General features: G+C 42.7%; 1 protein-coding gene across 1 annotated transcript in view; it reads right to left on the reverse strand.

The window, feature by feature from the left end:
* Nucleotides 1-12,016, reverse strand: part of CCDC112 (coiled-coil domain containing 112) — a 1,199,833-nt gene that overhangs the window by 180,135 nt on the left and 1,007,682 nt on the right. The window contains exon 8 of the mRNA XM_044059045.1: nt 209-304. Within this exon, the coding sequence (XP_043914980.1) occupies nt 209-304 (96 nt within the window). The remainder of the gene's footprint in view (nt 1-208; nt 305-12,016) is intronic.

Consider the following 12,016-nt stretch of genomic DNA (forward strand, 5'->3'; position numbering starts at 1 on the left):
TGACTATTAGTGCAGGGCCTCCTTCTCTGATTTAACAGTGCATGGCATGTTCTGACTCATGAGCTTTGAAAGCAGATAATCCAGGTAGTAATTCTGAAGTAATAATTCATCAAGACAAAAACTAAGTTAATAGTTTCCTACCCAACCTTAAAATAAATATACCCTAGAAATTGGGTTTCATAAATAAACAAGATAATATTTTAGAAACCTTTTCTTTCAGTTTGGCCAGCTTCTTCTCTCTTTCTTTTTCTTCTGCTTCTTTTGCACGTTTTTCAAGTAATTTTGACTCTAACACTTGCATATCCTAAAATAAATAAAAGAATGATGCTTAATATACCTGTTGGTGAAAATAAGTAATTATTAATACATCTAAAATGTCCCTAGAGGTCTATATTGATGCATCTAAATTCACTCAGTCTAAGCTCAATACAATCTAAAACAATTTAATATAAAAAAGAGAGAATACTGAAAAATAAACTTTTTTTGGGGGGGGCAAGCCCCTATGCAACCCACAATTCCTGCTAATTATATAACCCTCCGTGTTCAGTCTCACAAAGGACACCCATATTTCAGTGGCTCTATAGCTGTGTAAGTGAGTCTAACACAAGATCCCCTTACTCACAAAAGTAAATATACATAGTCAAAAAATACATTACTCTATAAAATCATCAGTGTAATGTTTAAAATCCAAAATTACTCCAAATGTATTTACACCAAATTAATTTAGACTAAACACATGCAGTCTCCTAGAAAGACTGGATTCTGTACACAACATTAAATATAAAAGCAACTAGAATTATTTTACAACTGACAGAAGTTAAATAATTTCCAGGACAAAGTCCAAATACCAAAGCAATCATTGTGCCAAAGCAGTGTTAGAAATTAGCTCCACACATTTTAACCACATTAAACTGCCATAAAATAATATTCAACATCAATATAAAATATATCTTTTGTCAGAGAGAGTAAAATTTCCACAGTACATTCAAATAACTTAATTCAAAGTAAAATCATGATCCAATGTTAAAAACAAAGCAGCATCAAACATATAGTAAATAATGTATAAATGTTGAAAAAAAAAAGAAGTTATGGTCTTGCCATAATGTTCCATGTGTGTTGTTGATCTTCACTCATTCATGATGAATGGGGTATCGGTTCCGTCCTCAGAACCGACTTGGCTGTTATAACAACTTGCACGTGCCAACTAAAAAATCTTGAGCTAAGCTTTCCCATAGTGCCCCTCTCTTCATCTCCTCAGATCAATTTTGCCCGTAAGAAAGGAACGCGGAAACTTTATCTGAGCAAATGCCCTATCATGAAGCTAGGACCAAATCCGAAACTCCAGGAGCCTTTTGGAAGAGGAAGGAGGGTGGGATGTAGGGTTGTCACCCCTCTGTTTTATTTCCGGACTATCCGGAAATCAAACTGATTCTCCGGTAGTCTGGACAACACTGTACAAACTCCGGTATCCTGTTTCAAAAAGGAAACAGACTATCGAAGTTTGTAAATCAGCTGATTCACTATGCTTTTTTACAGAAAGCATAGTAAATCAGCCGAAAGCACGCAGGAGGAACGGAAAAAGAGGGCGTTCCCCACTGTGTGATGTCATCATGACATCACACAACTGGCAGGATGTAGGCGGGAGAGGGGGTGGGACTGGCGGGGTTACTGGTGATGCGAGGGGTGTGACTTTACTCCGGTTTTAGCCACGACGAAAGGTGGCCACCCTAGTGGGATGTCATGAATGAATGAAGATCAACAACACAGATGGAACGTTATGGCAAGAATATAACTTCTTTATCTGATGTTGTTAATCTTCATTCATTCATGACGAATGGGACACAGTCCCTAGCTACTTGAATCCCTGGGAGGCCCTATGGAAGAATATTCCAGAGCACCATTGAGCCAAATGATGCTCTCCCCCTGGAGACCAAATCCAAGTTGTAATGAGTGATAAAAGTATGAGGAGTAACCCATGTGGCTGTTGCACAAATGTTGTCCATGCTCTGGAATGGAAAGCAACACACGTAACAACTGATCTGACTGAGTGCGCTTGAATTTCATTTGTTAGATGGATTTGGTTTTGTTTGTTGGCAAAGGAAAAACAATCTCTCAGCCATTTAGCTAAAGTTACTTTAGAAACAGGTTTTCACAATTTTGGTCCTGAGAAGGATAAGAATAATTGGTTAGATTTTCGTAGCGATTTAGTCATGTCCAAGTAGAAACGTAATTGTCTATGTACAGCCAACAAATGCAGACAATATTCTCCTTTATTAGAAAGATTGGGGAAGAACACTGGTAGGTCAATTGATAGATTAATACTCAAATCTGAAACAACTTTGGGTAAGAAGGAGGGGTTAGTCTGAAGTGATACTCTCTCTTTATGGAAAACCATGTAAGGGTGTTTTATGCACGAAGCTTGTAGTTCTGATATTCGCCTTGCTGAGGTAATTGCACAAAGCTTGTAGTTCTGATATTCGCCTTGCTGAGGTAATTGCTGCCAAGAATAAAAAGTTTTCCAAGATAGAAAACTTCATAACTCAAGTGGCAGCAGGTTCAAATGGAGGACAAGTCAAGGTTTGTAGAACTAGTGTCAAATTCCAACGTTCAATTGGCTCTTTGAAGGGTGGTCTAATATGTGTGACCCCTTTCAAAAAGGTCTTACAGAGATGAGAGATATTAAAGAGAAGTCCTGGAAACCATTGTGGAAGTTTGAAATGGCTACCGGGTGCACTCAAACACTGGAAGCTGCCGCTCCCGAATGTAGGAGATTTGATAAAGAGTCCAGTACCGAGCTAACTGAAGCTGAAAAGGAGTCTAGTTCTTTATTTTAAAACCAAGCTATGAATCTTTTCCACTTGCTGAGATAAAGTTTTCTGGTGGAAGGCTTATGGGAAGCCAGAAGAAAGTTTTGTACAGTGGAGGATAGATTATTCTGCCTGGCAATTACTTGAAGTGGAGGAACCAAGCTGTCAGCCTGAGACTTGATATGTGTGGCTGGATCAACCTTTGCAGGTGCAACAGTAATTCCAGAGTTAGATCCAGAGTCCAGGGTCGGTGGACCAGGTGAGGCCAAAGGAACGGGAACCAAACTTGTCAGGGCCAATAGAGTGCAATGAGGATTACTCTGCATCTCAACTAAAGAGCCTACTCTAGAAATTACAAGGATCAGAGGAAGAGGAGGAAATGCATAAAGAAGTCCCATGGGCCAATCGTGTATTACAGCATCTTTCAGGGACTCCCCATGGGGGGGGGGGAATTAGGGCAAAGTAGCTGCTGTATTTCTGGTTGTCGGGGGACATGAATAAATCGCAGCAAGGCTGACCCTAGTGGATGAAGATCTTCACTGCTATGACAAGATTGAGGGACTACTGGCGAGTCAGAAGAATGCCTTTGCTCAGCTTGTCCGCAATCACTCTGGAATCCCTGGGAATGTGCATTGCTATCAGAAAGTGGTTGGAAGATATCACCCATTGCCAAACCCTCATGGTTTCCCAACACAACGGTTAGGATTTGGTTCTCCCCTGTTTGCTGATATACCAGACGACAGACATGTTTGTCCACCTGGACAGCAATTGTCCCTGATGGGAGGACAGACTGGAATGCTTACAACACCAGAAACACTGCCCACAGTTCTAGAACATTGATATGCAGATTGACCTCCTCTGGGGACCAGGTGCCTTGGCCTATCTTTCCCTGGAAATGCTCCCCACCCCACCAGGGATGTGACCATGGTCACTATGGCCTTGTGCTGAGAGGGTGAGACTCCATAGTTCCTTTTCTGGCTTCATCCACTAATGTAAGTCTTGTTTGCAGTTGTTTGTTATGCGGATCAGGAAAGACATATGATGAGTTTAGTCTTGCTGGAGGAAATATAGTAATCATTGCTGCCATTGATCCTAGTAGTTGAAGGACTGCACGAGCTGAAACCTTGCCCTGAGGGAGTGTCACTTGGAGTTGAGATCTTAGTTTTTGGAGCCATGTGAAGCGAGAGGGCGACCAGGCAAGACTGAGTGTCGAATGCTGCACCTATGAATTCTAGATTTTGAGTAGGTACCAGTTTGGACTTTTCTTCGTTAATTGAGATCCCTAAGGATCTTGCTAGCTGTAGGGTGTAACACAAGGCTAGAAGCAGCAGATGCTTGGTAGGGGTGGGAAGGAGGAAATCGTCTAAATACTGAAACACCCAGGAATCCTTACAGTCTCAAGAGAGCTGTTACCACTGCCATACATTTGGTGAACACTCTGGGGGCTGTGGTGAGACCAAAGGGCAGCGCTCGAAATTCGTAGTGATTGGCGACTAGCCAGAAGTGGAGAAATCTCCTAGGGCATTTGTCCATTTTTATGTGATAATTCACATCCTGGAGATCTATCGACCACATCCAATCATCTTTCGCCAGAAACGGGAGGATAGGCTGAATTGTGACCATCTGGAATTTTGTCTATCTGATGAACTTGTTTAGGATGCTGAGGTCCAAAATTGGCCTCCAGTCCCCTGTCTTTTTTGGCACTAAAAAGAACCTTAAATAAAATCTGGATTCTATCTGGTCTGATGGGACTGTTTGGATGACTCTTTTTAGAAGCAGCTTTTAAATTTCCTGTGCTACTGCATCCCGTTGACTGGGTGGAATGTCAGGGATTTGCCTTTGTGGCCTCGAGTAAAGATAGAAAGGGATGTGAAAACCTCTGGTAAATATTGTCTGCACCCAAGAATCTGTCTTTACGGAATGCCAGGCTAGGTGGTGCAGAGAAAATCATCTCCTGACTGCTTCCAGAGGCAAGCAATTGGGCCTCTCTTCAGGCACAGTGAAAGGTCTGCCCAGAGAAAGAATCTCTGGAGCTCTGATTATGCAAACCCCTCTGCCTCAGGAGGGGCATCTAACTGATGAGTTACCCCCATTGCCCTGGGGGGGGGGGTACTCACCATGTTTGTCACAAAAAGGACCCTGGGATTTCCTGAACTACATCTTTCCAATCCTCTGATTTCTACAGTAGGATGATTGGGGAGTGGAAAAATGCATGCCCATAGCAGACAGGGTCTTGCCGTCCTTTTCACACCTGGCTAATGTGTCTTTCATCATTGGGCCAAAGAGAGAGGAAAAGTCAACAGGAGTGTTGACAAAGGAAGAGTTAAAGGGGTCCGCAAAGTTGCATAAGCGCATCCAGATAAGACTTCTCATGACAGCGCCTGCACCTGCTGCTCTAGCCTCCCCTTCGGTAGTATGAGAAATCAACTACATGGATAAATTAGATATGGATTCTAGGGTGGCAAGCTGGGAGGCAACTTTGTCACATACCTCATCAGCTGCTGCTCCTGCTACGGTTCATGAGAGTTCTGTGATAAGGTCCCTCTGGAGAAGAGTAACGGATGCTAGGTAATTCAAGGACCAAATGGCAAAGGTTGATGAAGCATACACCTGCTTCCCTAGTCTGTCCATTGTCCGAGATTCCCTGTTTGGAGGAATGACAGCAGGACTCTCCTCAGCAAGTTCTTTCCTAGTGGCTGCCTCCACCACCATAGCATCTACTGCCAAGCCTTTGGACCAATGTGGGTAATCCTCTGGAAGGGATAGAATTTTGCCCGGTCTCCGGGTGATAGGTTCATCGGTGTCAGGATTCTTCCAGGCATTCTGCACGATGAGCTGAACTAGATCATCTGCAGGTGGGGTCACCCAGGAAGTAGAGGATCTAGTACAGAAATCCTGCAAGAATACAGACTCCTCAAAGGAAGGGTTGGAGGGCTTCCAGTCTCCCTGCTGCTTTAAGATTTCTAGTACGACTGTGGGTCCCTTCCCCCTCATCATAGTCTGCATCTTCGGTGAGGAATTCTTCAGGGGAATCCACGTGCTTCCTCTTGCACGATCTCTTACAGGATGGCTCCTCAGTGGGGGGATCTGAAGAGGACTCCAAAGAGAGGGTGCCCTGCGGTAGGGTATCTTGAGGTTCCTGTGCTCAATGTCCCAGGGTAGTGGACTGAGTCAGCTGTGGACCAGTGGACATGTATATGTGGCCTTCTGCTGCTGAAAGGATCAGCTGTGAACCTGCTGAGGTGAGTGCCCTTTCCATCACCTGGAAAGCAGGCCTGCCCGAAGATGGATGGGAGCCCGGAACTGAGAACCGGGGTCACACCCCACTCTGACAAGCCTGCTCCCAGGAAGGAGCAGCGACAGGAATTGGAGCTGTCAAAACAACCTGAACCGTACACAGTGCAGTAGAAAAAAACAGGTGCCATACTAGGGGTCATGGTGCCAACAGACCAGTCACAATCTTGAGGGTGGGTTGACTCCGACTGAATCAAGGACCATAGGGTAGGCTCCGGAACCATGGTAAGATCTACCAGTGGAACCGAAGAAACTGGAACCCAGACAGGCATTGGCATCGAGGACTCCAAAACCTGTGAGGAGGCTGACGGAGGACTATATGTCGGAGTCTGTGGAGAAAATTACTCTGCTCTGGGTGGGAATGAGAATGTACACAGAGCAGGAATCCCTCTGGCTGCCAGGAGGTGATCCATGAGTCTCACTATGTCAAGCTCCGAAAGGCTCCTGGTGGAGTGGGTTGACATCTCCAATGGAGAATCAGGCTGTTAAAGAAAAGGGATCAATTGTTGCCCTAGAAATGGATCAGGTCCGAGCCAAGGTTTCAACCTTCGGCACTGTGGTCAAAGGACCAGAAGGTTGTATTGGAGTGGGTGTAGTGACCTGTATTGGAGAAACTATTTTTGGTGCCAAGAGGTTCTGTGGTACCATTAAAGTGGTTGGTACTATAGGTGTTGAAGGCATAATTGGTTCCGTAGCCAAGGACGGCACCATGGACTGTGTTTTAGGCTCCGGTGCCGAGATGGGTGCATAAGTCAGTTTTGGTTGTTTGGATTTCGTTCCACGTGGGACTTAGCAGATTTAGATTCACTAGTATGAGGAGAGGATGGCACAGACTGACCCCACTTCTTAGGTTCCTTTTTAGGACGGGTTGAGACCTCTGCCTCAGATAAAGCCTCCGAGAAATGGGTTTTCAAGAGACCCTTTAAAATTTAGTTGTTTTTTCTTTACACCAAAGTGTGGCCAGTAAAGCCCTTATATATTTCACATGGGGGTTGAACCTTCAAGTGTGGAACACCAAAACAATAAATGCAGGATAAATGTCCATCAGAATTATGCATTTTCCTGTGACACATGTTTGAAACCTGTTTCCCCTTCCTATCAGCCATTACAACAACTGGTCTAAAATTCAATACATAAAGCTACAAATGGAACAGCAACAAGGGAAAGGCCCTGTCAGAATAGCTGTACAGAAGAAAAAACAGACACACACACTCAGGAAAGGAAGATTAATTTTAAATGGGTTTTATTACCAATGATGGTAAAAAAAGTGTACCCAATGGGTAAAAAGAAAGGGAAGGGATAGAATACCAGTGACGGTAGGGGCCTGTACCACCAATGGTACGAAGAAATACCAACAACTTGGTAAGAAAATCGGGAAAGTCACTCAAACAGACAGAAAAAGTAAGCAAATTATCAGCGACTAATAAAGGAATGATTAGAGGGGGGAAAATCCCAAAAGCAGAAGAAATATTATTGAAAAAATGCTAGAAAATCTATACCACTTAGCTGGAGAGCTGGCCTGTCGCGTCTTGACACTCTATGCGGCAAACAAGATCTGAGGAGTTGAAGAGAGGGGCACTATGGGTAAGTATAGCACGAGAGTTTTTGGCTGACACGAGTTTGTTATAATGGCCGAGTCGGTTCCAATTTGTCATGAATGAATGAAGATTAACAACATCAGATTATAAATTTTACATTGTTTTCCCGTCAAAAGATGAGATTAAAGAACAGTAACAACAGTAAAGACAGGCACAATTAATTTGTAGTTCTGAAAGCACAAGATAGCCCCAAGTGTCAAACAGTATACACACACACACACACACACACACACACACACACACACACACACACACACACACACACACACACACACACACAGTACTTCTGAGGGAAATACTAAAAATTTCCTCAGAAACAGTAAAAAATGATTACTTGTCAAAGACAGAAGCCAAATAAACACTGTTAGAAATAAAATATTACAACAGTTGTTTAAATAAACACAAAACTGAAAGAGAATGATAAATCTAATAATAAACTGAGATGAAAGGTGTCCCCAAGTGGGGCTTAACTGAGCAGTAATCCAAAAAAAAAAAAAACAATAGTGGATTTTGTTAAGAGTCAGAGGACTTTCTTGTTTGGATGGCAGAAAAAGACCAAGCACTCACTTCCTGTGACAGCTGAAGGCTTCTCACTCTGGATATGTTCAGCCAATCAACTGTCACAAGAAGAGAGATGGAGGGGACTCTGACCTTTAGAAAACTGGCCAGTTTTGGTTTATCTTGGCAGATAACTCAAAATGCCACTGAGGAATTGGGAATGATAAATATCAGTCTTATACCACAGAAGAATCTGCTTGTTTAACCAATCTGTTTTCTACATCTGCTTTATTCATAGGGGTCAAAGCCAGCTCACCAAGCAGTGAGCAAAAGGCAGCAACCAGTCAATTACACAGGGTAGACATATACAAACTCAGACCTGCTAGGGCTGATTTAGCATCACAAATATCTCCCCCAGCATGTCTCTGAAATGTAGAAGGAAATTGGAATTTCACATGTAAAAAGAACGAGCATGCAATTAATTCTATTCAAAAGGTATCCAAAACAATAGCTGTACCATAGAATCAGTAGACTCAGGTGATGAGAGGAAGCAATATAGCAATAACCCACGCCTGGGTGTGGGTAATGCTAAATTTACCCACGGTTGGCGTATTTTGGTCCAGAGGGACCAAACAAAGCCAACCGTGGGTAAATTTAGCATTACCCACACCCAGAAGTGGTTATTATTATAACATGACATTATTTAAGAAAAGAAACTGTTACTTTTCTTAAATAATGGCATAGTATAATGCCTGTTTACTGCCCTTCCGCAGATGTCTTGGCATCCACGGCAGTTCTGATGTACTGCGCTGCGCAGTACATCAGAGTTGAGCAAAAGCAACGGAGAAAGCAAGATCTCCGTTGCTTTTTATGTCTCGCTATGTTAAATGAGTTTAACATAGCGAGACAGTTTAAAATAAGCAATGGACATCTCTGTTGCTTATTTTAAAACTGTCTCGCCATGTTAAACTCATTTAACATAGCGAGACACTAAAAAGCAACGGAGATCTTGCTTTCCTGTTTTAACACTTCGCTATGTTAAATGGGTTTAACATAGCGAGACAGCTTTAAAATAAGCAACGGAGATCTCCGTTGCTTATTTAAAGCTGTCTCATATGTTAAACCCATTTAACATAGCGAGACAGTGTTTAAAAAAAACGAGTTATACTAATGGAAAAAAGTCCGGGTGACCGGACCTTTTTCCATTAGTATAACTCGATTTACAACGGGCACGCTGGCCAATCAGCGTGCACGTTTTGGGGGGATCATGGTATAATATTAAATGCTGCACTGCTGTATCACATTTTAAATGATTCAAAGAAAACTAGCACAGCGGCAAAGTGTTTATATTGTAGTAACAGGTGGTTATACTTGCATTTATATTTATTTGCCTATTTTTACTTACTAACTTGGCTGTCCTTGCTGAGTACTGACAATTTACAGAAAGTGCCAAAGGAGATAAGGTCTTGGGAAACAAAATAATTAGACAGTAAACACACATACCACTGTGGACATGGACACAATTAATAGATATTTCAAGTACAGTGATGAGAATAAATATACTAATAACGAACAGTCACTGCCATTTAATTAAAACCCAGTAAAAGCGCCAGTTTAAATTCAGAACAGCATCTGAAGACATTAACATGTTTTTATGAAACAAACTATGGACAGTAAAGGATTACAGGTAATTTAGCAGATGACAAAGTATCCAATTCAATTCCACTTGTGTGACAGGTAGCTAATGTTTTAAAAATGTTCAAAGTTAATATCTGAAAGTTATATAGAAAGTGCTGACCATTAGAAGTGCTGGAAGATTATTCCAAAGCTGAGGGATACAGTAACGGAGTATTTTTTCTCCAAGCTTTAGGATCACTCTGGGACCTTCAAGAGGTCCTCTATAACCAAACATAAACCACTTGCTGACAAGTGTCACCAAAGTAAGTGTCTTATTTAAAACTAAGCATCTCTAAAAAAGTTCTATGGGCAAATGGGTAAAGAAAGTCTGAGGGCAGGATTCACTAAGCCTCCGTGTAAGAGTTACAAGGCTTACACGGAAGCTGCAGTTAAATGGTGTGATGTCAGCATGTCATGCATATGCATGAGGGCATGCTGAATCACACCTAAGGCTACCACGGTCCGTGGAAGACAGTAGGGGGCGTGTCCGTAGGCCGAGCCCTGCAAACAGACACGCCCCCAGAAGAGTAAAAGTCCCGAAAGTAAACCCCCACGACAGAGTCCATGTAAATGTGAATAAACACAACACAACACATGCCCCCACAGACTACGAACATAAAATGTAGAAATGAACATCTTATAAATTTTTTTTAAATTGTAAAGATGTTTGCCCGTGAGTGCGCTCGTTTGCACGGGCGTGCCCGTAGCTTAGCCACAGTTAGCAGTCAGTGGAAAAGCATATAAGAACTAAATAAGCAAAGTAAGCCAAGAAGCAATAGCGTAGCGGTAGAGACGTCGGCTGAAGAGCAGGCAGTCATGGTTCGAGCCCCCACAACATCAACTTTTATTTTTAGTGAAATAAGCACAAAACAAGTCCCCGACATATATGTACACGTATAAAATTATATTTTATGTAAAATGTAATGAAATGGGCAATGTATTTTGAAGAAATGTGAGATAATAAAAAAAAAAAATGTCAGATGTGCCTATAGCTGAGCTACATACAGTCTAACAAGTTGAGTACATCTGCCTCTAGGTGAGCAGTGTTTTAACAGGTATAAAATGAGTGCCTGTAGGTGAGCAGTGGTTTAACAGGTGTAAAATGAGTGCCCGGGGTTGAGCAGTGTTTTAACACGCTGAAACTGTGTGCCCATAGCTGAGCTGAGCGTAATATGCGTGCTGACAGCCAAATGACGCGTAAACCAGCAGAGCTGTGCACCGCGCCAACAAGCAAACTGACGGGCAACATTGAGCAAGCTGTATCAAAACTGCCTTTACACAGACACACCTCCTAGCCTGTGTAGACAGTCATAAAATATAAAATGCAATGGCCAGGTTCGAACCCAGGATACCATGCACCATAGTCAAGTTACTGAACCACTAAGCCATGACAGTTGCACTTAGAAATGCAGTAATAGCATATATATATGAATGAATAGAAAGAGGAGCATGACAAAGCAGGTTTTGTGAAGCTGATACAATTCCAAAATGGCCAATCACAAATAAGTGCGGAAAAAACAGCATATATAAGCCCCATAGGCGGGAATACACAGCATAACCGATTGTAGAACCGACTTGCAGCCAGAATGTCAGGTGTAGGTGAGGGTAGTTGCTTCCGAGCACAGAGGTGGGGTGTTGAGGAGTCCAAATATATGGTTTGGCTCCTTGTCCACAATCATGAGGCCCAACTCATGCAGGGCCAGGTCCTGTGGGGAGCATATAGGGCTGAGGCGTGGGACCGGTTGGCTCATGATCTCACCAGTGCCACAGGGATACCAAGGACTGGTGAGCAGGTCCGTCACCACCATACGGACCTGAAGAGACGGAAGCAGGACCAACTGAACCGTTGGATCCAGGAGGTCCGGCAAATGCCCAACGCCCCACTACTGAGTAAGTTACATGTAATTATTTATGTAAGAAATTAACCTAGCTGATATTATGGAGATGTGTATTCCAATATTACTTTATTTATATTACAGCTGCAGGTGTCCGTTCTGCGAACCGTAGAGCCTATGGCGATAGGCTGGCACGGTTGCGCCACCAGGCAGGTCAGTAATTCTCTCCCTGTAACTGTAAATAAATATATAAGTATGACAGTTAGCAAAAGAGTGCAGTGTAGTCACTAATTAATAAAATGTGCAA

This window comes from Protopterus annectens, chromosome 17.part0 (assembly GCF_019279795.1).
Source record: "Protopterus annectens isolate FY-2018-M chromosome 17.part0, PAN1.0, whole genome shotgun sequence".
NCBI classification, from domain to species: domain Eukaryota; kingdom Metazoa; phylum Chordata; order Ceratodontiformes; family Protopteridae; genus Protopterus; species Protopterus annectens.